The sequence below is a fragment of the Trachurus trachurus genome (genome assembly GCF_905171665.1).
Source record: "Trachurus trachurus genome assembly, chromosome: 6".
NCBI lineage: Eukaryota > Metazoa > Chordata > Actinopteri > Carangiformes > Carangidae > Trachurus > Trachurus trachurus.
Genome location: NC_139897.1, coordinates 17914047 through 17936533, shown reverse-complemented (window position 1 = coordinate 17936533; position 22487 = coordinate 17914047). Strand labels below are relative to the sequence as shown.

General features: G+C 42.6%; 4 protein-coding genes across 5 annotated transcripts; 2 read left to right on the top strand and 2 right to left on the bottom strand.

Annotated features, from left to right (window-relative positions):
- The first annotated feature begins 1298 nt into the window (after positions 1-1298).
- unc45a (unc-45 myosin chaperone A) lies at positions 1299-7657 on the top strand. Its single transcript, XM_083972811.1, has 19 exons — positions 1299-1442; positions 1563-1755; positions 2286-2461; positions 2571-2660; positions 2794-2961; positions 3099-3267; positions 3414-3584; positions 3789-3960; positions 4087-4387; positions 4469-4563; positions 4702-4843; positions 5041-5181; positions 5337-5464; positions 5543-5609; positions 5701-5814; positions 5903-6018; positions 6329-6446; positions 6539-6694; positions 6826-7657. The coding sequence occupies exons 1-19, from the start codon at positions 1419-1421 to the stop codon at positions 7111-7113; spliced, it is 2829 nt and encodes a 942-aa protein (XP_083828937.1). The 5' UTR covers positions 1299-1418; the 3' UTR covers positions 7114-7657.
- Positions 7658-7812: 155 nt separating this feature from the next.
- On the top strand, positions 7813-10346 carry rccd1 (RCC1 domain containing 1). 2 transcript variants are annotated; one of them, XM_083974207.1, is made up of 8 exons: positions 7813-8077; positions 8190-8417; positions 8511-8676; positions 8760-8881; positions 8976-9080; positions 9601-9759; positions 9851-9880; positions 10058-10346. In XM_083974207.1, exons 1-8 carry the CDS (start codon positions 7888-7890, stop codon positions 10207-10209), a joined length of 1152 nt encoding a protein of 383 aa, XP_083830333.1. In that variant the 5' UTR covers positions 7813-7887; the 3' UTR covers positions 10210-10346. The 2 variants fall into 2 exon arrangements, with proteins under 2 accessions (XP_083830333.1, XP_083830332.1); XM_083974206.1 differs by having other exon boundaries at positions 9586-9759.
- Positions 10347-10355: 9 nt separating this feature from the next.
- cib1 (calcium and integrin binding 1 (calmyrin)) lies at positions 10356-12625 on the bottom strand. Its single transcript, XM_083974208.1, has 7 exons — positions 12412-12625; positions 11992-12026; positions 11784-11883; positions 11481-11634; positions 10890-11008; positions 10677-10765; positions 10356-10581 (listed from the first exon to the last, which is right to left on the bottom strand). The coding sequence occupies exons 1-7, from the start codon at positions 12460-12462 to the stop codon at positions 10560-10562; spliced, it is 570 nt and encodes a 189-aa protein (XP_083830334.1). The 5' UTR covers positions 12463-12625; the 3' UTR covers positions 10356-10559.
- A 786-nt stretch (positions 12626-13411) lies between these two features.
- LOC310986980 (titin-like) lies at positions 13412-21534 on the bottom strand. The gene is made up of 4 exons (XM_083973118.1): positions 21360-21534; positions 20869-20926; positions 13981-20244; positions 13412-13792 (listed from the first exon to the last, which is right to left on the bottom strand). Exons 1-4 carry the CDS (start codon positions 21378-21380, stop codon positions 13758-13760), a joined length of 6378 nt encoding a protein of 2125 aa, XP_083829244.1. The 5' UTR covers positions 21381-21534; the 3' UTR covers positions 13412-13757.
- Between the last annotated feature and the right edge of the window lie 953 nt (positions 21535-22487).

Genomic DNA, 22487 nt, shown 5'->3' with positions numbered 1-22487 from the left:
ATACAAAACCATGTCCACGCTGGATAAGTCTTCTAAAGGCAGAAATCCTGCATGGTAATGTGAGAGTCTTAACAGGTGAACCTGAGCATAAGCCCATGAGGGAACCACCTTGTCTCCACGGCAACAGAGGACACACAACAATGGTGCTCGGCCGTCCCGGTAAAGGAAGGACCCCAGGGGACTGATGCAAGAAACACCATACCCCATACCAGAACACTTCCAACTGTGTGTCCCATTTGTGGACACACTGCGATTCAGCCACAAAATGGAAGTGCAGACACACACATATGTAGGCTAAACATTTTTATTTGAAATGTTATGTATTTGCGAACTCAACTGCTGCCAAGTGTCAAAATGTAATGCCACTTAAGTTCAGAGTCAATGTAGCCTACATTTCCTGTATTTCAGAGTCTTCACTTTGTGTGACCTTGTAGCCTATCGAACTGCATTTAATTGCGGTGCATTTCAGCTGTTGTCACTATTGTTAGTTGCATGCATCGAGTTTAACATGCATGGAATCTATAGATTTTTGTTTTCCTCTGTTCATTTTAACATTATTTATTTATTTTTAGTCTGACATCAGCTGTTGTATGTTGCTGTTTCTCCTGACACTTGGACTTCAGGTGTTACTCATGAACGTCTCCATCCAATTCAGCGGTCTACATGAGCCATGGCAGGCTGACAATGAGTCAGCATCCAAAATACCTGAACAGGCATGAAACGGAAGCACCAATGTGCAATTCAGCCATCAGTAATTAATTTTTCATTTCCTACTGTGGCAAGTCATAACATCACCTGTGAAAAGAAGGCTCTTCTGCTTTCACTGAAGAACAAAAGAGGGTATAAACCTTACTGGTGGGGGATTTCAACCTCACAAACTCTGTATTTCGGACATGCTTAGTATGTGGGTAAAACCCTGCTGTTTAAGGTGCTTTTCCTTATTGTATCACCCCCTACAATTTAAACTCATGCCCTTGAGTTATGCTTTCCAGAGACTGAAAGACCTCCAAGAACACTAAACGTTTAGACAACCTGTAACAAATATGTTTCTCAACTGAAAGCATGAAAACCTAAACTGCTGGCTGTCAGAGCCGCTCTTCTTTTACTACAGAAGCAGCTTGACAAAACCGTCTGTGTGCGTGTGGAGTGAGGAGCAGCACACAATGAAAATTTAACCAAATAAAGCAGAGATGCAGACCGAGATGCTCTGCTGCTCTCTTCCTTATATGGTAATGGAGCGTGAGGGGAAGGGGGCGTGGCTGCGCGTAAACGTCACTGACGTGCTCCAGACACCCGGAAGCGTCGTAAGATGTAACATGTTTGGCAGAAGTTAGCCGTGTTTGTGACCAAGTAGAGAAAAAACTGAAATAGATATTAACATTTCCACGTAGCGCTGTACTGTGTGTAGCGTATCGAAGATGAGTGCGAGTGAAAAGGAAAAGGTAAGACAGCCACAGCTCGCTGCTTTTGCCGTTTTAGCTTAGCAGTTTTCATCCATAACGTAGCCTACTACATTTCTGTCCTCCTGAGCCGACGTTGCCAACTTCTTCTCTTCAATCCAGGACCCTGCAGCCCTAAAGGAGGAGGGCAACACCCTGTTCAAGGCAGGGGACATGCAGGGGGCTCTCTGCTGTTACACTAAAGCTTTGAAACTGAGTGACAGCCCGGCAGAAAGCGCTGTTCTGCACCGCAACCGCTCCGCCTGCTACCTGAAGCTGGAGGAGTACAGCAAAGCAGAGGCGGATGCGTCCAAAGGTGAGACACAGGCAGCACTACCGAGGAGGATACTGTACAGTTCTTAAGATCACTGAGTAAACCATGTGGCTTTCACGATGGCACAATTTAATTCAGTTGGCACGTGCTCATACATGCTTATTATTGCATGGACAAACATCTCCATCGGGGTCCTCAACACAATACACAAAGCACAGTAGGCCACAGCTCATTCCAGACAAGGATCCTGAATTGGTTTGTTGTGCTATAAGTGCCAGAGAGTAGAAAGTTAGTAAAGTTGAACATGAAGCATCAAATATCATACAGTAGTCCGAGATGAGATGACCATAATAATAAAGACCAGATGTAAACAGTAATTGAGAGTCATTTTCTGAACAATGATAAACACCAACTAAACACTATTTGATAAAGCATTAATTCAGACATAAACTGCTGTGTATATCTAAGGCAAGAGATAACCGGTCTTGCAGCTCTCGACAGTGTTGCAAGAACTGGCTGAGGATTCAGTGATATACACAATTACATAAAAAATTGTTTTCTACTCCTTTCAGCTCTTGATACAGACCCAGGTGATGTGAAAGCCAGGTTCAGGAGAGCCCAGTCTTTTCACAAACTTGGGCGGCTCGACCAGGCCTTTCTGGATGCCCAGAGGTGTGCTCAGCTGGAGCCCAAGAACAAAGCTTTCCAGGACCTGCTCAGGCAGCTGGGAGCACAGATCCATCAAAAGGTGATTTTAAAAAAATGGATGAAGGATCATAGAGATTTTGTCATGCATTTCTAATTGCACTGTGGAGGAACAGTTTCTAATCAGGCTGTTTTTTCTCTTAATCCTGTAGTCAGCACAACTCAACTCCACAGATGCTCGTGTGCAGCAGATGTTCTCCCTCCTCTTAGATGCTTCTGCAAAAGACTCAGACCGACAGAAGGTAAGGATGGCTCATAAGAGTTCTAACAAATTTCACTAATTCGCTCTTAAAGTGTTTTGATTTTTCTTCATTCCTCTTGATCCGCATGTAAAGCTGTTTTTAACTAAATTGATTTTGCATTAATCAATTTCAGGCAGCTCAGAATCTAGTGGTGTTGTCCCGAGAAGAGGCGGGAGCTGAGCAGATCTTCCGTAACGATGGAGTGAAGCTGATTCAGAGGCTGCTTCAGTCAAAGCAGGAGGACGTGGTCCTTTCCGCTCTGAGGACCCTGGTTGGTTTGTGCACAGGGCATCAGTCCAGAGTGAGTGTAATAGTATCTTATTTACACCGTTGTTCCTTTTTAATTTTGTTTGTACTACCAAGTGTAAGTGTTTAAAATGTCAGGAGACACTGTGCTAGCAACACCTTTCAGTGCTGAAGTCAGTATTTTATTCACAGACTATGGCTATAGTGAATGAGCTGGGAATGGAGCAGCTGTGCACAGTAATGGGATCAGGAGCCTCCACTGTGTCGCTGGCTTCCTGCCACCTGCTGCAGGTGATGTTTGAGGCTCTGACAGAGGGCATGAAAAAAGAGATCAGAGGGAAGGATGAAGCCATACTTCCTGGTGAGTTTGGATTCTGATCATGTGTAGCCTATATGGAGATGGCTGCACATAAAAGTTGACTGACAGTATAACAAATGCTTCTTGTGAGTGTACCAGCTGCCTGTCCTGTATTTTCAAGGGTAATTGATTGTGTGAATTTGACACAGAACCCTCCAAAGAGCTCCGCTCAATGTTGCGGCATCTCTTGGGAATGATGCCAGCCGCTAATGTGTCGGGGCCTGGCAGAGACAACGCCATCAACCTCCTGGTCAAACAAGTACCCCGCAAGTCCTTGAAAAACCCTGACAACTCCCTCACATTATGGGTGATAGACCAAGGTATGAATCATACCTGCATGTCATCAAATGGAAACAAAATTGCTACAAACCCATTGCCATTTCAGTCCTTCCGTACAGTTGCACTACCACGACAAGTAGCAGAAAATCTGTATTTTCAAACATCAAATGAAATAGCCATGGTTCTCTGGTTGTTCCAAGCTCATTTCAGTCACCATGATTAATGAAGTCCTTGTCCCTCTGCAGGACTGAAGCAAATCCTGGAGGTGGCTGGGACGGTCCCTGAGCTCTCTGAAGGACCAGCTCTCACAGACAACTCCCACATGAGCTGCTCTGTCCTGCTCAGCAAGCTCTATGATGACCTAAAGAGTGACAATGAGAGGGAGAATTTCAACAAACTATGTGAAGAATATGTTCAGTGAGTTTATCACCAAAGATTGTGTCATTATTTGCTGCCTAGTACTACAATAACATTGTTGTACACAATAAATTATTATTACAGACCATGAACTAACAAATTCTAACCAGATGTTTCTCTGGGTAGGCAACACTTTAGCCGATCTGGACTAGATGCAAAGCTGCGAGCCATCCAGACGGTATCGGTGCTCCTCCAAGGACCGAGTGATGTGGGGAACAGAACCATGGAGATGTCGGGAATGATGGACACAGTGATCTCACTGTGCGCTTCTGAAGATGTAACTCACCAGCAAGTAGCGGTGGAGGCTCTCATCCATGCTGCAGGCAAGGCCAAGAGAGCCTCCTTCATCACAGCCAATGGTGTGGCTCTTCTGAAAGACCTCTACAAGAAGAGTGAGAATGACAGGATACGAGTGAGAGCCCTGGTGGTAAGTAGCACATACAGTTGGAGAAGAGAACATTACTGAAGACAAGGTAAAAGTAACTCTTTGATGTGGGTTGTTACACAGGGTTTGTGCAAGCTGGGATCAGCAGGAGGGACCGATTTCAGCATGAAGCAGTTTGCAGAGGGATCCACGCTGAAGCTTGCCAAGCAATGCAGGAAGTATGTGTCTGTGTTAAATTTTGAGTCTGCTTATAGATTAAGAAAAATAAGTCATGCCAGGTTCATATTGTTGCATAACATACCTTCTTGGATTTTAAAATAAGAAGTAAGCTCTAACTCTCTCTCTCTCTCTGTCAGGTGGCTGTGTAATGAGTCTCTGCCTGCAACCTCCCGCCGGTGGTCTGTGGAGGGCCTCGCCTACCTCACCTTTGATGCTGATGTGAAGGAGGACTTAGTGGAAGATAAGAGCGCTCTGTTGGCCATGTTTGAACTAGCAAAGGTTGGGCTGATGATTGAAAGTGTAGATTTTGGTATAATACAAGTGATACATTGACATTAGAAGGCAATCATAAGGTCAGATTCCTCTCAGAAAAGACTCTTGGTTCATGTAATATGTATTTACTATATGAAAGCTTGACAATCTACCTGTTTTAACTAGCAGCATTGACAACCTTCTTTTTCTGTATATTCCTGCAGTCTGAGGATAAAACGGTGCTCTTTGCTGTTGGCTCCACATTAGTCAATTGCACCAACAGCTATGACGTGGAGAAGCCGGATCCTCAGATGGTGGAGCTGGCCAAATATGCAAAGCAGCATGTGCCTGAGGAGCATCCCAAGGTACTGTTTTATTTTCAATTTATTTTTCTTTCTGTAGAGCTAACATCACACAATACTATTTGAATACTGCACAGCATCCCTATTACTCTAAGCCCCACCCTTGGCTATTATTAAAAGTTATATTTTATACATAATACTGTCTTTTCATGTGTCAGGATGCACGTTCCTATGTGGAGAAAAGGCTGTTGAAGCTGCTGGAGGCCGGTGTAGTGTCTGCGTTGGTGTGTATGGTCAAACAGGAAAGTCCTGCCCTCACTGAGGCTTGTAAAGAGTGTATCGCCAGGTAGGAAAATGACAGTAAGTCTTTTTCACTCACCGTTCCCTCTCTGGATTTTCCACTTAATGCCATTTCTCACCACAGGGTGTTCTTGGCGTTGGTGGAGCGACAGGAAGACAGAGGCACAGTGGTGGCACAGGGTGGAGGAAAGGTAGAGGATAATAAATACACTAAGTTTAGCCCGAGCACTAATCTGAATACTTTGCCTTCAGAGGTTCACATGCTGTGTGTTCCCTCCACAGGCTCTGATCCCACTGGCATCCGACAACACAGATGTGGGGAAAATCAAAGCGGCACAAGCCCTGGCAAAAATAACCATCACGTCTAACCCAGAGATTGCCTTTCCAGGAGAGCGGGTGAGGAGAATCTGTAATTGGCCTCGTTAGTTAGAAATTTGTTAAAAGTCTGTCTTCTTGTTTAACCTTCTCTCTTTCATGTTTCCAGATCTATGAGGTGGTCCGCCCACTCATCAGTCTTCTAAGTCTTGAATGCACCCTGCTGCAGAATTTTGAGGCACTCATGGCTGTCACAAACCTGGCTGGCATCAGCGAGAGACTCAGGTTGGCCACTAGGGGGAAGTCTCTCCCAAGGATACACATTCAAAACATGGTTAATTGTTCTGGGTGCATGATAACAGATTTCAAGTTTTTTCGGGAAAGTGACACTGCATTTTCTTTGATCCCTCTGTGTGCTGAAAGCTTACACATAGTCATTAGTCATGAAAGTATGTGACTAGGCCTGATGCTGGCATATTTTATTGCTTCTGGATTTCATCATCTTAAAACTTGACACCCCTGAGTCCTTTGTCTCTATTTCATAGATAACCTCTTATTCAGACATCACAAGTTTATATTAAATATTGTTTCACAGACAAAAGATCATAAAAGAAAAGGCTGTGACAAAAGTTGAAGGCTACATGTTTGAGGAGCACGAGCTGGTCCGAGCCTCTGCCACAGAGTGCATGTGTAATCTGGTTTTGAGCACGGAGGTGAGACATGTTATTAATATTATTAGATTATTTTGCAGAGAATTGTTTAAAAAGTTGAACTAAGAGCAATGGGGATTTTTTTGTGTCCTTAGGTGCAGAAGATGTATCTGGCAACAGGAAACGACAGGCTGAAGCTGCTCGTGCTCTACAGTGGGGAGGAGGATGAGAGGCTGCGGAAAGCCGCAGCAGGAACACTGGCCATGTTGACAGCGGAGCAGCCTGAACTCTGCGCCCGCATCCCCGGAACAGTAAGCACACCACGGCGGCAGCTCACTGTCCCCACACCTCGCACAACTCAGCACTGTCACATACTATATATAGTTCCTCAGTTTCATACTTTGGCAGTTTCACACAACTTCTCGCCATCCTCTCTTCTCAGACAACCCACTGGCTAGAGATCATTCAGGCGCTGCTGCTCAGTGAACTATCTGACCTACGTCACCGTGGAGTCGTCATCGTTCAGAACATGATGCAGGCAGAGAAGAGCCTGGCTGAGACGCTGATGGAGAGTGAAGCCCTGGAGATCCTGTCTGTCCTGGCAAAGGGAGGAGAGGGCATGCCGGCACAGATCTCCAAAACAGCTCAGAACTGTCTGGACAAGGCCATGGAGTACGGCATCATCAGAAACAAGGAAGGAAGGGAAAAAAGCAAAGGGACCGAACCCTGAAAACACAGCTGCTGTGTGTGAATGTGCCTCCTGGCAATGTTGAAGTGCTGTAAGTATTATCTGGGACCAGTGAAATCATTTCACTTATGCAGGAAAGTCTTTTTTTTTGGTCTGAATCAGTAAATGCTGATGTTGAAATGCTGGTGTCTTAACCAAAAAGCAATAAGCAACTGAGTGAAAAAGAAGTATTAAATAAAAATCAATCAGATTCCTATAGGGGTATTTTATTACATACAAACTCTGAGAGCTGTTTCACTTCACTTTTCTGCTGATTGTGTTCATTTCCATAGTCATTCAAGCACATCCAACAAATATTAGACCAAAAAGGACTTCTATTTTATACATTCTTTACTAAAGATTGTAATTTTTACTTGTTATACCCCAAATATACTTTGGCTCATTTTGACATTGTTCACACTACTTTCTTCTTCTTCTTATTTTTTAATTATGTATGACCTTTTTAAAAAAACATTACATTTCATTAATATAAATCACCCAATTGTGTGTTGTATTACCTCACTACATTCCCAGTGCTTTCATTGTGTTGAAAATAATAATAAACCTTGATACCTGAACTTTATTGTCTCCTCTTTTGAACAAGTAAAGTTTCCAAAACAAGGGTTTAGTAGTGTAAAGCCCCTCTGAGGCGTGGTTCTTTGTGTGCGCATGCGTAGTACGTACCGGCTCTACAGTCATGAGTGCTCAAACTTTGCGGGACAACTGCGTTGAGCGGCTCAGCTGTATAGTTCCTATATTAGGACAGCAGCGTTTTCAATGCGGTGGTTCGGGTTTGGCTTTAACGCATTCGGACAGATATGTGTCCATGAGGAAGCAGCAGGTGGAGACGTCGCCAGTGAAGTCAAAGTGATCCGTCCGACAGAGCTCGCGGACGGAAGTGGCTGCAGCTTGAAGACCAGTCGAGTCAAAGTCAGCTGGAGTCGTAGAGCATCTCTGCATTTGATCGGTGAGTCCTAAGCAACTCTGTGACCCCTGGTCTGACACTTTGATCACTTAACACAAATAAAAGACCACACTCTTAACACGTGCGTTCTTCTTCTTCATCTTCTCTCTGATAGGTGACACTGACAGCAGCTGCCGTGTGTGTCTGGCAGGTTTCGAGGCAGACACCTACAATGAGTCCTGTGGAGCCTCAGTGTTAGAAAGCAGAGGCTGTAAAGATGCTCTCATCAGTGAATCGTACTTGACCCTTGCCTTCCCGGACAGGATTGAATCCTGGGACCTCCAGAAGAAGGAAAAGACTCCATCATGGAGCATGGAGATAAAAACCCAATCAGAGAGCTCTGGTTATGTTTATTTTAATAACTCATACACTTACAGACATCACAGGTATGCTGCATGACATGTCAAAGACTAATTTTGCTCCTTTCTTACTCCAGGATCCCCTCTGAGCCTCCCATTGGTCCCTGGGGGTTACCTAGCCATGAAGCCTCCCCTCTACCGCCCCTTATCCCCAGACCTGAGAGCCAAGAGTCTGGCCCTGGGAGCAGGGCATGCCGTCCTTCTCTGTGCTACAGGAGCTGTGTACACTTGGGGACTGGGCAGGTAGAGGCAACACTCACATATTTGCTTTTTTTAGGAACCTGAGCAACAGCATCTTAATGAGTATCTTCTGTTTTATTTGACAGTCATGGTCAGTTGGGGCACGGAGGCCTCACATCTGAGGAGGAGCCCAGAGCGGTGGAGGCACTCGGGGGGATGTCCATGAGCTGTGTAGCTGCAGGAGGATGGCACTCTGTCTGTATTAGTGGTAAATGTTACATAAAGATATTAAAAGTGAAAAGGGTTGAACTCCTCCTTTTATAAAGTTGAGAAAAATACATCTAATGATCTTTTCCTCACAGATGGAGGTGATCTTTACGTGTGGGGCTGGAATGAGAGTGGCCAGCTTGGACTTCCATCACGAGGTCTGAGGAAAGCAGCGCCACAGCAAAGTAACCAACAAGCAGGTTTGTCTGTTTCCTTCTAATTAAATGAGCAGTTCACACCAGAACACAGTAACACCTATTTCGTCTCACCTATGGTGCAGTATATCAGTGCAAAGTTTTATCTATGATCTGCTGAGGTTCATTTCACCTAAGAGTCAGGCAGCAATTTTTTTTCCATGTTGCATGATTATGATGCCTGTCAATTGGTTAACTCTAAACAGGAAAATATATTTGACACCTGTGGATTTGCTATATTTTTAAAAAGCATCACTTTGTTGTTTGGGTTTTTTTATCCAAGTGTAAAGCAGGTGTATGTCAACATGTTATGTCTGTCGATTGCACACAGGAAACATAAATGTATGCACATACATATTTTGAATTTCTGACACTTTGAGCAACATAAACTGAATGCCATCAGGTGGCACTGCATTGGGATCTGCTACAGCAGAACAGTGAAAAAACAGTATTTAACACAAAGTTATATGTGCAGCTATATAAGCCAAGTCACATTGACTGTACTAAACAGGAACATTGTGCCAAGATACCAGATCATCATCTCCTGGTGAAGAGCCCCAAGAGGAAGAGGAACATGAGGAGGTATTCATTTCCATTCAGGCTTTCCCTGCTCTGCTGGATGTCACCCCATCATGTGAAATCAGTAGAGTCAGCTGCGGCTCCCGCCACACAGCTGCTGTAACAAGTAAGGAACATGACTTGTCACTGGTGTATAATACTTACTAACATTTTGTGACAAGCCACTGTCATCTATTCATTATATTTTCTGATTTCAGCAACAGGTGACCTCTACACTTGGGGCTGGGGTAAGTTTGAATTTGAACTTAGGTGACAGCGAAATTACATTGTACTTGCAAGGAATATGTAACTTTTAAAATAAACCCTCCCAGGAGTAGCACCAGTCAAGTTCTGTTTGTTGAAAAGACATATGATCAGAGCAAGTTAAACTTCCCCTGTCCATCTTTCCCCCATTACCATTTCAGGTGAATATGGCCAACTTGGACACCAGACTGTAAACAGTTCAGATGAGCCCCAGCGTGTGGAGTACTTCAGGGAGCAGCAGATGAATGTGGTTGACGTCATTTGTGGGACCTGGAACACTTTTGCTGCCGTCATCGAGGAGGAAGTAGCTTGAACCCACCTCATAAACATGAACACTGGACTTTGGACAACATATCAGGAAGTGAAAATTATTACTTTGGACTTTGGATTAAATATACTTTGTTATATATCTAATCCATTTGTTGGATTAGAGTGTATAAAAAAAAGCACTGGTGATTTTGTATTGTTTTTTTATTTTCTTTACATATATTTTTAAAAATCACATAATTAAAAATTTCAAAAACCATTCATAAAAACAGTTAAGGCGGTAAAATCCACAGGTAAATATAATTTAAGGCAAACATTGTCCATGACTCTAATCAAAGATTTAACACTATATGTGTTATATGAGGGTGGTGCATTTCCACAGCCCACTAGAGGTCTTCACAGCACAATCTTGAAGGAACTATGGAGAAATGAAAACATAAAAGATGCAGTTTAAATGAACAAAAGTCAAATCAAATGCATATTAATATTAACAATAATCTGATCTTTACTTACCTGACAAAATCAGGTGATCTTGAAATGACATGTTGAAACTCTGAGAGGTTCACAGTTCCATCCTTGTCAATGTCTGACTCGTCAAGAATCTGAAACGCATATAAAAGGGAAGATCTGTTAGACTTAGCCAGTGCCAAACTGCATCCACCAACACTGTGCTAAACTTCCACGGTGCCGCCACACATCTGCAAAGTGAAGCCTTAGTGAACTCACATTGCTGATGAGCTGTCGCATTTCGTCTTGGGTCAGTCTTGTGTCATCTGTCTCCCCGGTGAGACAGTTAACCAGCTTCTCCAGATCCCCACCGTCAAGTGTGCCATCATCATCAAAGTCTGAAGAAATATATGTATATATATATACAGTGTATATATATCAAAAATAGAAAAATGCCCGTGCACAGCAACAGCCAAGGTGCCGGTATTGTGGCAAAAGTGTAACATGTAAAGAGAAATCACATGTAGTGGTTACATACCACACACTAGACAGAGTTAGGATGAGGATCATTTAATGGAGCAACGCATTTCGCCTATGGCTTCATCAGGCTCATACTGAGCACAGAAAGGAAGTGACTTGTATGGGAAATGGTACTCTGTGAATTTACATAGGTAATTGAACAAAAGGATATCCTTTTGTTCAATTATGTAAATTCACAGAGTACTGTTTCCTATATACAGTAAATCATATCCTTCCTCATCCTAATCCTGTCTCATGTGCTGTATGTAACCACTACATGTAGTTTCTTATACAGGTTGAGTGCCTTTATATTCTTCATAACCAACTCTTTTTTTAAATCAGTTTACTTACCAAATATACGAAATGCATAGTGGGACTTGATTTCCAGAGTAGCAGAGTCACTGAAAGCACTCAGTAGATCCAGAAAGTCCTCAAACGTGAGGCTTCCATCTTTCTGTTCAGATGTGGAGAATACATAGCAGATTCTTGTCCTGAAAGGGTTCGACTGTGACAGGAACAAGTACAACGGTCAGTGCAGGTATCAGTAATTTAACCACTTCCTCCAGAACATAGAGAGAACAAGTCAGTACTAGTCAAACCACAAAGTTGTCCACTCATCACCACAATTCCTGTTGAACTTCAATGTAATTTTACCTTGAGTTCTGGCAGATTAAGGATCCTCTCCATTGGGACTCTGACATTTGGAAGGTCTTTCTCATCTTTATTGAGCAGTTCAGTGAATCTCTTGTGAGCACTGACCGAAAAAGGAAACCACAACTTTAGTTATTTATTTCAACAATCAGAAGTGACGCATTTAATATTTTAAACACCATTGTAATGTAGCACGCAGTCGATCACTTACAGAAGAATTTCTTGTTTTGTCAAGAACGTCAGTTCCTAAAAGACAAAGTTTGTATTGTTATAATGGTAACGGTGCACTGAGTTTGTCTAATTAGTCCTATTTCCTCTCATTTATCAGTGATTTAATTGACATTAGCAGCAACATTAACTTAGCTTCCACTCTTTATCAGCGTGAGGACAAGTGACGTCAACGTTATATTAAGTTAATAAGAAATAATACAGACCTCAAACAAATCATCATGTTTCAATAATGACAATACTTGAATAGTTTTCTTTTCATTAAAAACCTAGGTTCTCCGCAATAATATGTTACTCTCTGTACTTACAGGGCGTGAAAACAACTGTTCGCAACTTTAGCCCCTCGGTTTTCGTCTGTAGCGATGTAATAGCAGCTTTTGAGGACTTTACTTTGGACACTTACTTGATATTCTGAGAGCAAATCCTTCCCAAGTTGACTTGCCGTAGCTCCCATATTGAAAGTTTTCACTCGAAGATGTGCTTTTCGGTGTTAGAAATCCTACTACTACCGAACAACTTGTTGATTTTACATCGCTTACTTCCGGTCTCTGGTTACCACATTCTACTTCCTGGTTGTAGCTACGTAACTGTTTCTATAGTGACGTACTTGTAAACAGCTGATTTACAGGCAACTCGACAATGACGAACAGGTGACATTTAGTAGCCTACTGCGAAGCATTTAAGTAGCCTACTTGTTCTTAAATGAATATTTCCCATGTTTGCTGATACTTTATGAGCTACTTCTACTCCACCATTTGTCAAACTAACTAACAGCTAATAAATGCTGTTTACCTTAGCCTATAACAACCGTATAAAATAGTAAAGTTAGGCTACAACACAATGCTAAGGAAACTGTTGAATTCAACCATTTTGAAGAAGTCGATCATCTCAAAATATCTTGAAAAGTGCATCAATTTTTAAGGAAGTGTTTGTTTTTTCTTATTTTTCCTCCCATCAATCATTTCACCACTCACACCTTTTATTGTGTGACCCTTTTGATGGTGCTCGACTAGAAGGGACATAAATAATTCATTGTAGCCATATAAAGAAGTTAAAACTAGCTCCATCCATAACCTAAAAGTGCTGCTTACACATTGATGCAGCAGACATTCAACAATCTAATGTAGCCTATCCATCACAAACGACATTACTTCAAAACAAGTAGCCTAACTTAGGCCTACTTTTGAACATTTTTCCTTTTCTTTTAATAACATTTTGGTTTGGTGTCATGAATCAAAACCTTCCAGGTTTAACCGTGACTTTATGTCACTTAAGCATTGGATTGCATTTTCTTTGTTCATTTTTATTGTTTGGCTTACGTTGAATTGATTATTGCTCTATTCTTGTAGAAAGTCTTTTTCATCAAAAGTAGACCCACAACATTTTCGTAATCTTTGCTTTATTATAGTTTTACCACAGGTATTGTCTCGCTCTTGTTTTGCAGCAGAAACAAACTAAATTGGTGTTTTAGTATATTATCTTCTATACACAAAATTAGCATGAGTTATCAATCAGCTTACAAACATTAAAAAAAACTTAATGATATACCTACAAGACAGCAACTATTGGCAATGTATTCACTAACAGATCATCAGTTAACTGGTAAAATGTTTGGGGAATCGAACACAATTAACATGTTCTGTGCTAATAATACTACAAAATGTGTAGGCCTACTATAAATGAAAAATAAATGAAGATCCCAGCAGAGAGATCAGGAAATGATTAAATTAGCACAGGAAAAGAGACAATCTAAGCTCCTGGATTTGTGTCCCAGTCTGTTGTATCTGAAACAGAAGAATAAAAACAATTAGGCTACCTTTCAAGCAGGTAAAATGTGCAATCACATTGTATGTACTAAATATTTCTCTTCATTCTCTCACATCTTTTACATCTCTGTAATACCAAAGTAATAATTACACTACTTTAAATTTTTGTTAACAACACTTATGATTTTATTCTCCTCAGATTGTACCTGTCATTTTCATTCCCTCCTTGGTCTCAGCTGAAACGCCGACGCCATACTCATTTTCCCCAGTGATTCTGAAGAAGTAGATTCCTCCCTCCTCCAGGTCTGACACCCTGTAGGACAGTCGGCGGCATTTGTCTGTGAGTCTTGTCCACCCTTTTCTGCTGAGGTCCCGAATGTCCACAATATAGTGTTTGACAGGAGCTCCTCCCTCATTCTCAGGAATGTCCCAGGTGACAGTAGCAGAGTTTTTCGTCACATCCTTAACTGTAATATGAGCAGGTGGACCAGGGGAATCCAAAACCCTCACATTCAAGGTCAAAGAGGCAGATCCAGCGACATTTTGCAGTTTGACTGTGTATTTGCCAGAGTCATCACGTGTTGACCTTTCCACTGCGATAGAGGTGGTGAGACTGGTGGTGTTGATGAGTCCTCTTACCCTCAGATCCACATCTGCCTTGTCCCATGACACAGTGGGGACAGGTTTACCTGTGAAAGGCACAGTCAAGGTAAAGGAGCCACCATCCTTAACGAGTAAAGTCTTCCTCATCTCAGGTGTGACATCAAACTTGGGCTCCTCCTCTCTCTCGATGGCTACTTGAGGATCTGTTTCTGGACTGGGCTCACTGATGCCAATCTTATTTATGGATCTGACAATAAAAACATATTCTTCCCCGGATGTGAGTCCACTTACCGTCAGCTCTGTTTTATCTGTGTTATGAATGCCAACAGTCCAGTCTTCTTCTGCTGATTTCCTGAATTCAACTTTATACCCTGTTACCTCTGCTCCACCATCAAACAACGGCTTGTTCCACGACAGAGTGATTGAGGATCTTGTTGAATCAACTATGATTGGCTTCGTTGGAGGGGAAGGTAGAAACTTTGGATCCTCTGCGAGGGTCAGCGGGCACGAGAGACTGGGTTCACTTAGCCCTGCAGCATTCTCGGCAAAGACTCTGAATTCATACTCACATCCCTCATGCAGACCAGAGGCTTTGACTCGTGAGTCATAGATTGGCTTTTTGTTGACTCTTACCCAGCGGACGCCCTGCTTCTCCCTCTTCTCTATGACGTAACCACTGATTCGGCTACCACCATCAGAGGCAGGTCTCTTCCAGCAAATAGTCATACACTCGCTAGTTGCACTTGTGACCTCAACATCTGTCGGAGCAGATGGGATAGTAAAAGGATCCATCGCCCTGATGGGCTCACTTTCCAACGTCTCACCCTCCCCATATTTGTTCACTGCCCTCACTCTAAAGAGGTATTCATTTCCTTTGAGCAGCTTGGTTATCTTGCAAGTAGTTGCCATCATGTCATCATACATAAGAGTCCAGGAGACACGGCTGGTTTCACACTTCTCCACAATGTAGTGCATGATCTCAGCACCACCAGTCTCATTAGGGGGTCCCCAAGACAGAGTGCATTTCTCTGCTGAGAGTCCAGACACTTCCAGAGGTCCAGCAGGTGGGCCGGGCCTATCCAAGACTTTGATGGTGATAACTTTAGATGTGGTACCGCCGGTATTCTGTAGTGTCAGGGTATACTGCCCAGAGTCTTTCCTAACACTTTCTCTGATGAGTAGAGAGGTATGTGACTTTGTTGCGGTTACCTCAATCCTTCCCTTGGTGCCAATATTTCTACCATTTTTCAACCAAAACACTGTAGGATTAGGGCGGCCAGAGATGTCAGCATCCATTTTGAGGAAGTCTCCTGCTTTGACAATGACCACCTGTCTGAGTTTGTCCTCCAAGATTATTTTGGGTGGCTCTACATCAGGCTGTACAGTCACGGGTCCTGTGGTTTCAGACGGTGCGCTTAAGAGATCAGCTGAATTCTTTGCAACCACGCGGAAGTCGTACTGTTCTCCCTCTGTGAGGCCGGTCACCTCCAGGAAGGTGTCCAGCAAGTTGGTAAAGTTGCACTTAAGCCAGCAGTTCTCTGGCAGCTCTTTACGCTCAACAATGTAACCAGTTATTTTAGCCCCACCATCATATTCTGGTTTATCCCATGACAGGGAAACTGAGCTGTTGGTTATATTGGTGACTGTGAGGTTGCATGGGGGATCACACTGGTCTCTTGCAGCTGCAGGATCAGATGCCGTGCTGCAGGGTCCAACACCTGCCATATTCTCAGCATAAACACGGAACTCATATATCAGACCCTCTTCAACACTTGTTACCTTGAACTGGTTCTCAGTCACTGGGCTTCTGTTTAACTTTGTCCACAGAATACTGCTTTGATCTTTGCATTCAATATGGTATCCAATGATAGGGCTTCCACCATCACTGTCTGGTTTGCTCCAAGCAATGACCATTACAGACTTTGAGGCCTGTACCACATGGAGGTTGACTGGTGGACCAGGAGACTTGAAGGGATACTGGGCAACAACCGGTTCAAATTCAACAAACTGGCTCTTGCCGTAGCGATTCTCTGCAGCAACACAAAACTGATATTCAGTACCTTGTGTCAGACGAGAAATTTTGATTGATGTTCTTGCAATGGTTGCTGACACAGTCTGCCAAGCTGTGCTCCCTGTATCTCTCTTCTTAACAACATAATTAGTGATTTCAGATCCGCCAGTATAATGTGGTGGCTGCCAAGACAAAGACACGAAGTCTGCGCTCACTTCATCCACACTCAGGTCGCATGGTGGTCCAGGTCTTTCAAAGACATTAACTAAAATTTCAGCAGATGTGATTCCCACAGAATTGCTGAGAGTCACCTCGTAGACACCGACGTCTACCCTGGTGGCATCTTTGATCATGATCTGAGATGCCGAGTCAGATGTTTGCACATTTACTCTGCTTGTCTCTTTCAGTATGTTGCCATCTTTTTTCCAGGCTACAGTTGGTGGCGGTACACCTTTGAATGGGACCTCAATCTTTAAATCATTACCTGCCTTCACACTGAATGTGTTGGAGAGCAAATTAATAATGGGCCCAGCACTAGTATCCTTTACAGCAACAGGTGCCAACAGCGACTTTGGTTCACTCCTTCCCTTTTCATTCACAGCGCTTACCCTAAAGAAGTACTCCTTTCCCCCTGTCAGCCCAGTGGCAGTCACTTCCAGTGCTTTACTCTCTGCACATATTGTCCATGTGTCATCTCCGTTGGCTTGCATTTCTACTATATAGCGTGTGATTTTACTTCCACCATCATGGTCTGGCTTCTCCCAGGAGAGTTTCACAGTGTTGCTTGTAACATCACTGAGTGTGATTTTGCCAGGAGGCAGAGGAGCCTCAGACACTTTAACAGGTTCAGTGGTCTCCACTGGAATTCCAGCCCCAAACTCGTTCACAGCCAGAACACGGAAATAATAAAAGCTTCCTTCCTGGAGATTGTCAATCTTGTATGAGTTTCTGACACAGGTGCTACAGACACTTGTGAAGGCCTTTCTAGCCTCCTCTCGCTTCTCTACAATGTAGTGTGAAATCTTTGTTCCTCCATCAATGAGTGGTGTCTCCCAGGAGATGGTCACAGAGTCTTTCTTTACCTCCTTCACCTCTAGGTTTGTTGGTGCGCTGGGAGAGTCTAACACTCTGACGTTGATGAATGCAGATTTAGTGCCATTGCAATTCTCAGCAGTCAACACATACTTTCCTGTATCGTTTCTGTTAACATTCTCAATCAGTAGCGCTGTGTAGGAGTTTGTTACCTCAATTTGAGCTCGTTCACTTAAAGCGCCACCTTCCTTTGACCATTTAACCTCAGGCACTGGCCTTCCTTTAATGTTAACAGAAAGATGTAACGTGGAACAGGCTCGAACATTCACAATCTTCCTCAAGGCCGAGTCCAACTCAATCTCAGGGGCCTCCAGTTTTTCAGCTGCTTTCACAGACCCGGGTAGATCCACATACTCTCCAATTCCAGCGGCATTCATTGCACAAATGCGAAAATTGTACTCTGCATTTTCTTTCAGTCTCTTTACGGCGTAGTTTGTTTCCGCTACACCTGCGCTTGGTGTGCATACAGTCCACTCATCCTCATCTGTTTCTTTACACTCAACTACAAATCCATTGATGGCTGCTCCACCATCATAAATAGGCTTTGACCAGGTCAGAGACACTGTGCTGCTGGAGTAGTCCATCACTTTAGGGTTGGTGGGGGGACCAGGTGGGTAAGTAGCTTCACAGACTTTTATATACTCACTTGGCTCGCTGGGTGCACCTGCACCAGCAGCGTTTTCTGCCATTACTCTGAACTGATAGTAATGTCCTTCAGTGAGCCCTGTGCATCGGAAACGCAAATCATTCAGTCTTCTCTTGTTACATTTAGTCCACCTGACACCCTCTTTGTCACGCTTCTCCAAGATGTATCCATCGATCTCTGAGCCCCCGTCACTCTCTGGCCTTTCCCATGTTAGTGCTATGGAGTCTCCAGTCACAGCGCTGGCCATAGGGGTAGAAGGTGCACTCGGTGTTTTGAAAGGATTCTGTGCGATGATGGGGTCCGACTCCAAAAATTCACCAACACCAAATTTATTCACTCCAGCTACTCTGAATATATACTCTTTGCCAGGCACAAGTTTTGACACTTTGTAACTGACAGCTTCAACTTGAGTGTCAACTCCTGTCCATGTGACACGGCTGGTCTCCCGTTTTTCAATGATGTATTGGGAAACACAGGCACCGCCATCATTTACAGGGGGATTCCAGTTAAGGTTACACCTCTCTGCACTGACAAATTTCACCCTCAGAGGCCCATCAGGAGGACCAGGTCTATCCAGGACTCTCACATTAACTGGCACAGATGTAGTTCCACCAGTGTTACTAAGGATTAATACAAAGTGACCCCCATCTGCTCGTGTAGAGTCCCTGACAGTCAGGGTTGTGTGAGTGAGGGTGTTTTTGATCTCCATTCTCATTGTGGCCTTGTCAATTTCTTTTCCGTCCTTCAGCCATGTTACATCAGGAAGAGGCTTCCCAAAGTAATCAGCTTCAATAACAAATGTCTCACCAGCCTGGACACCGGTGACGCTCTTGAATTTCTGATCAATGAATGCTGTGGGTCCTTCGATTACATCCTGAGCGGTGATCTTTACACTTTCTGAGGGTGCGCTCCAAACTCCAGCACCATTCTTGGCTGTTACTCTAAACTCATAGCTTTCACCTTCTGTCAGACCTGTGACTGCGAACTGATTCTCGATAACATTGGTGAAGTTCGCCTTCATCCATCTGCCATCTGGGAGCTCTCTCTTTTCCACAACGTAACCTGTAATGGTGCTTCCACCGTCATACTTGGGTTTCGCCCACTCAAGTGTGATGTTCTCTCTTGTGATTACAACAGCTTCAGGTTTACCGGGCGGATCACATGGGTCTCTTGCAACATAACACTCCGATGTCTTGCTAGATGGGCTGAGTCCAGCAATGTTCTCAGCAAAGACTCTGAATTCATACTCGATGCCTTCCTGCAGCCCACTCGTTTTGAAGCGAGCATTGGGAATTACAAGCTTGTTCAACTTGGTCCATAAAATGCTGTTCTTCTCTTTGCGTTCAAGGTGATAGCCGATGACGGGGCTTCCTCCATCTCTGGTCGGAGGCTCCCATTCAACAACCATGCTGTACTTTGTCACTGTTGACACAAGTGGGGTGCCAGGAGAAGCAGGCACACTGAATGGATACTGTGCAGTTACAATAGGAGACGTGATTGCAGTACTCTTTCCATACCGATTTTCTGCAAACACTCTAAACTGGTATTCACTCCCTGTCTTCAGCTTGGTGACCTTGATTGTAGTTCTAACTGTTGTTGCTGACACAGTCTGCCACTCTGTACATGTAGTCTCACGTTTCTCCACTACGTAGTTGTCTAGCTGACACCCTCCTGTGTATTCAGGTGGCTCCCAGGAGATGGTAACATAGTCAGAATTGACCTCATCGATCCTCACAGGTCCTGTGGGTGGGTCTGGTTTTTCAAGAACGACCACAGCGATTTCGCCTGTAAATGTCCCAGCACTGTTGCTTGCCTTGACTGAGTATTGACCAGAGTGCTCCCTGGCAGCATGTCTGATATGAAGAACTGTTAAGGAGGGGGTAGTTGAAATCTCTAGCCTTGATGACTCTTTTAATAACTGGCCATCTATTTTCCATTCGATCTTGGGTGCTGGTTGCCCAAACAATGGGATCTCTACTTTCAGATTTTCACCATTCTTGATACTGAATGTGCTGAAAGTTATCTCGAGAGTTGGCTTAATGGCATTTTCTGTATCTGTCGCAGAGCCAGGTGGTAGCCTTGGGTTGTTTTCTCTGTTCTCTGCAGTGTCGGATGGACCTGTTGTGAAGATTAAATAAGTAATAAATAATTATGCCTAATTGTACATGACCAAGTGGTTATTGATAAGACAAATCATCAACAATCTATGGCCTTTAAATGCATTTGAGTAAACTCATCAATCCATTTCAAAATCTGGATGAATTACATACTTATGTATTCTGGAAAACAGTAAATAACAATCGAAGGCAGACTAACAATAATGGATATCTGCGATATGGATATGAGTCTCTATTATTTAAAACAAATAGTTTTCTTTTAACTTCATTACCATTTAAATCTCTTTTTGGTAACACTTTCTAATAAGTACACACTATTACGCATTAGTTAAGAATTAATACTCAATTCTTCATTTATAACAAATAAATAGGCCTACTCATTAGTATGTAGTTTTAAATACAGTTAGTGCTTATCAATGATGAGTAAAACATTTTTAACTGTGTTTATAAACTACATGCTAATGAGTATTCATGTGTTATAAATGATGAATTCAGTATTTAATGCTTAACTAATGCTTAATAGTGTGTACTTATCATAAAGTGTTACCCTCTTTTTTTAATATAAGGTAGAGCATTAATAAATACTATCTAGGTTAGTAAGTGATAAGTTGAACACATGACATACCTCTGACAATGCGTGTGGAGGATGACTGAGAATCCACTGCTGTGAGCTGATTATCAGGCTGTGGGGTCACATTTATATTTAGTGTGTGAGCTTTATTTTTTGTTTTCTGTACACTGTAGCTTCATAATCACAAACAAAAAAATGCTACACATATTTCATCATAATAGGATTTTTGAAAAAAGTAACATTATAAGCCAGTTATAAGGGAGAGGGGGCAGGGGGTCCCTCTATTACTGTGTTGGGTTTGATGTGTTGTAACAGAAACTCTTGTTGGTGATAAAAATAACCAAGGCATGCTGGACCACACAGCCATCTGCGCAGATAAAACTCTATTATTAAGTTTCAAAACTCTCAATAGCTTTAAAGCAGTTCACTTAAAAAGCACAATAAAAAAAGGAGAAAATCTGAGCTGCCCTCAACTTTTGCTGCATTTCAATGACTTTTTAAATATTCTTTGCAAGTATTACATTTATAAACATAGCTGTACTTACTGCATCTTTGTTTGTGTCCATCCTTCCTCTCACTTGTCGTTTTGTGAGAAATGTAGCCTAAAGATTTAAAAATCCAGCTAGTTCAGTTATGAAGCATCCACTGTGGTGATCCCCGACACTCTGTCGCAGACATACACAGCTCTGCCAATCACTGCCTGCTTTATCTCCAAAAGCATGTGGTGACTAAAATAACCATGTTGCCTGACTGGCCAGCTGCTCATGCTTTCAAAGTTAGTTGAGCCTACATAAGTCAGCGGGGGGAAACTGGGGCATTGCTCAACATTTAAATATTGTACACATACCATTCTAGATATAAGGGGTTTACCCACATGGCTTGACATTTAAGATAACTTATAGAAACATTTATTTGTGTGTTTGTTTAGGAGTGGATGGGTGTGTGTGCACATTTTAACTGAAAATGGTTAGCCCTTATGATAATAGGTAGGTACAAAATACTTTTCTTATGATACATGTATTACATTTGCCTTCCTGAGAAATTTGTGCGATGGTGGATTTGACTATGTTTTGACATGATACAAACAATAAGGCAGTTTTCAATATTCACGAAACAGTCATCTTTATAAGCTTCAGAGACTTTGGGATTTTAAAAGTAACTATTCCCTAATATTAGTATTCATTTCATTATGTAGCTACATTTAATTAAAATCAATTCAGTTCGATTCAATCGAGAATCAGAGTAGTGATGGATTTTCTTAGTTCATTTTTCTTTTGATAACACATGCACCAACTGGGCACAAGACGCATACAAACATACCGATAACATAACATAACATGACATAACACAACATAACATGAGGATTTGGAAAATAGGTAAAACAGCGGCCAACATATCATACAGGGTATCCGCGGGGTCTTGAAAAGTATTAAAAGGTGATAAATCAATTTGGGGAAAATTAAGACCCTTAAAAAGTATTAAAAAGTCTTTTCATGACTTTATAAAGTCTTAAATTTTGAAGGTATTTTTTCAGAATTAGCTGTCCAAGAGTTTGAGTCCTAAAAAACATTGTAAAGGTGTGTGAATTTATTCATTTTTAAAGAACAAAGATGAACCGGTACATTTTTTTTTTTATATAAACTTTGCCTTATCCCAGCCTATTTTGAATTCTG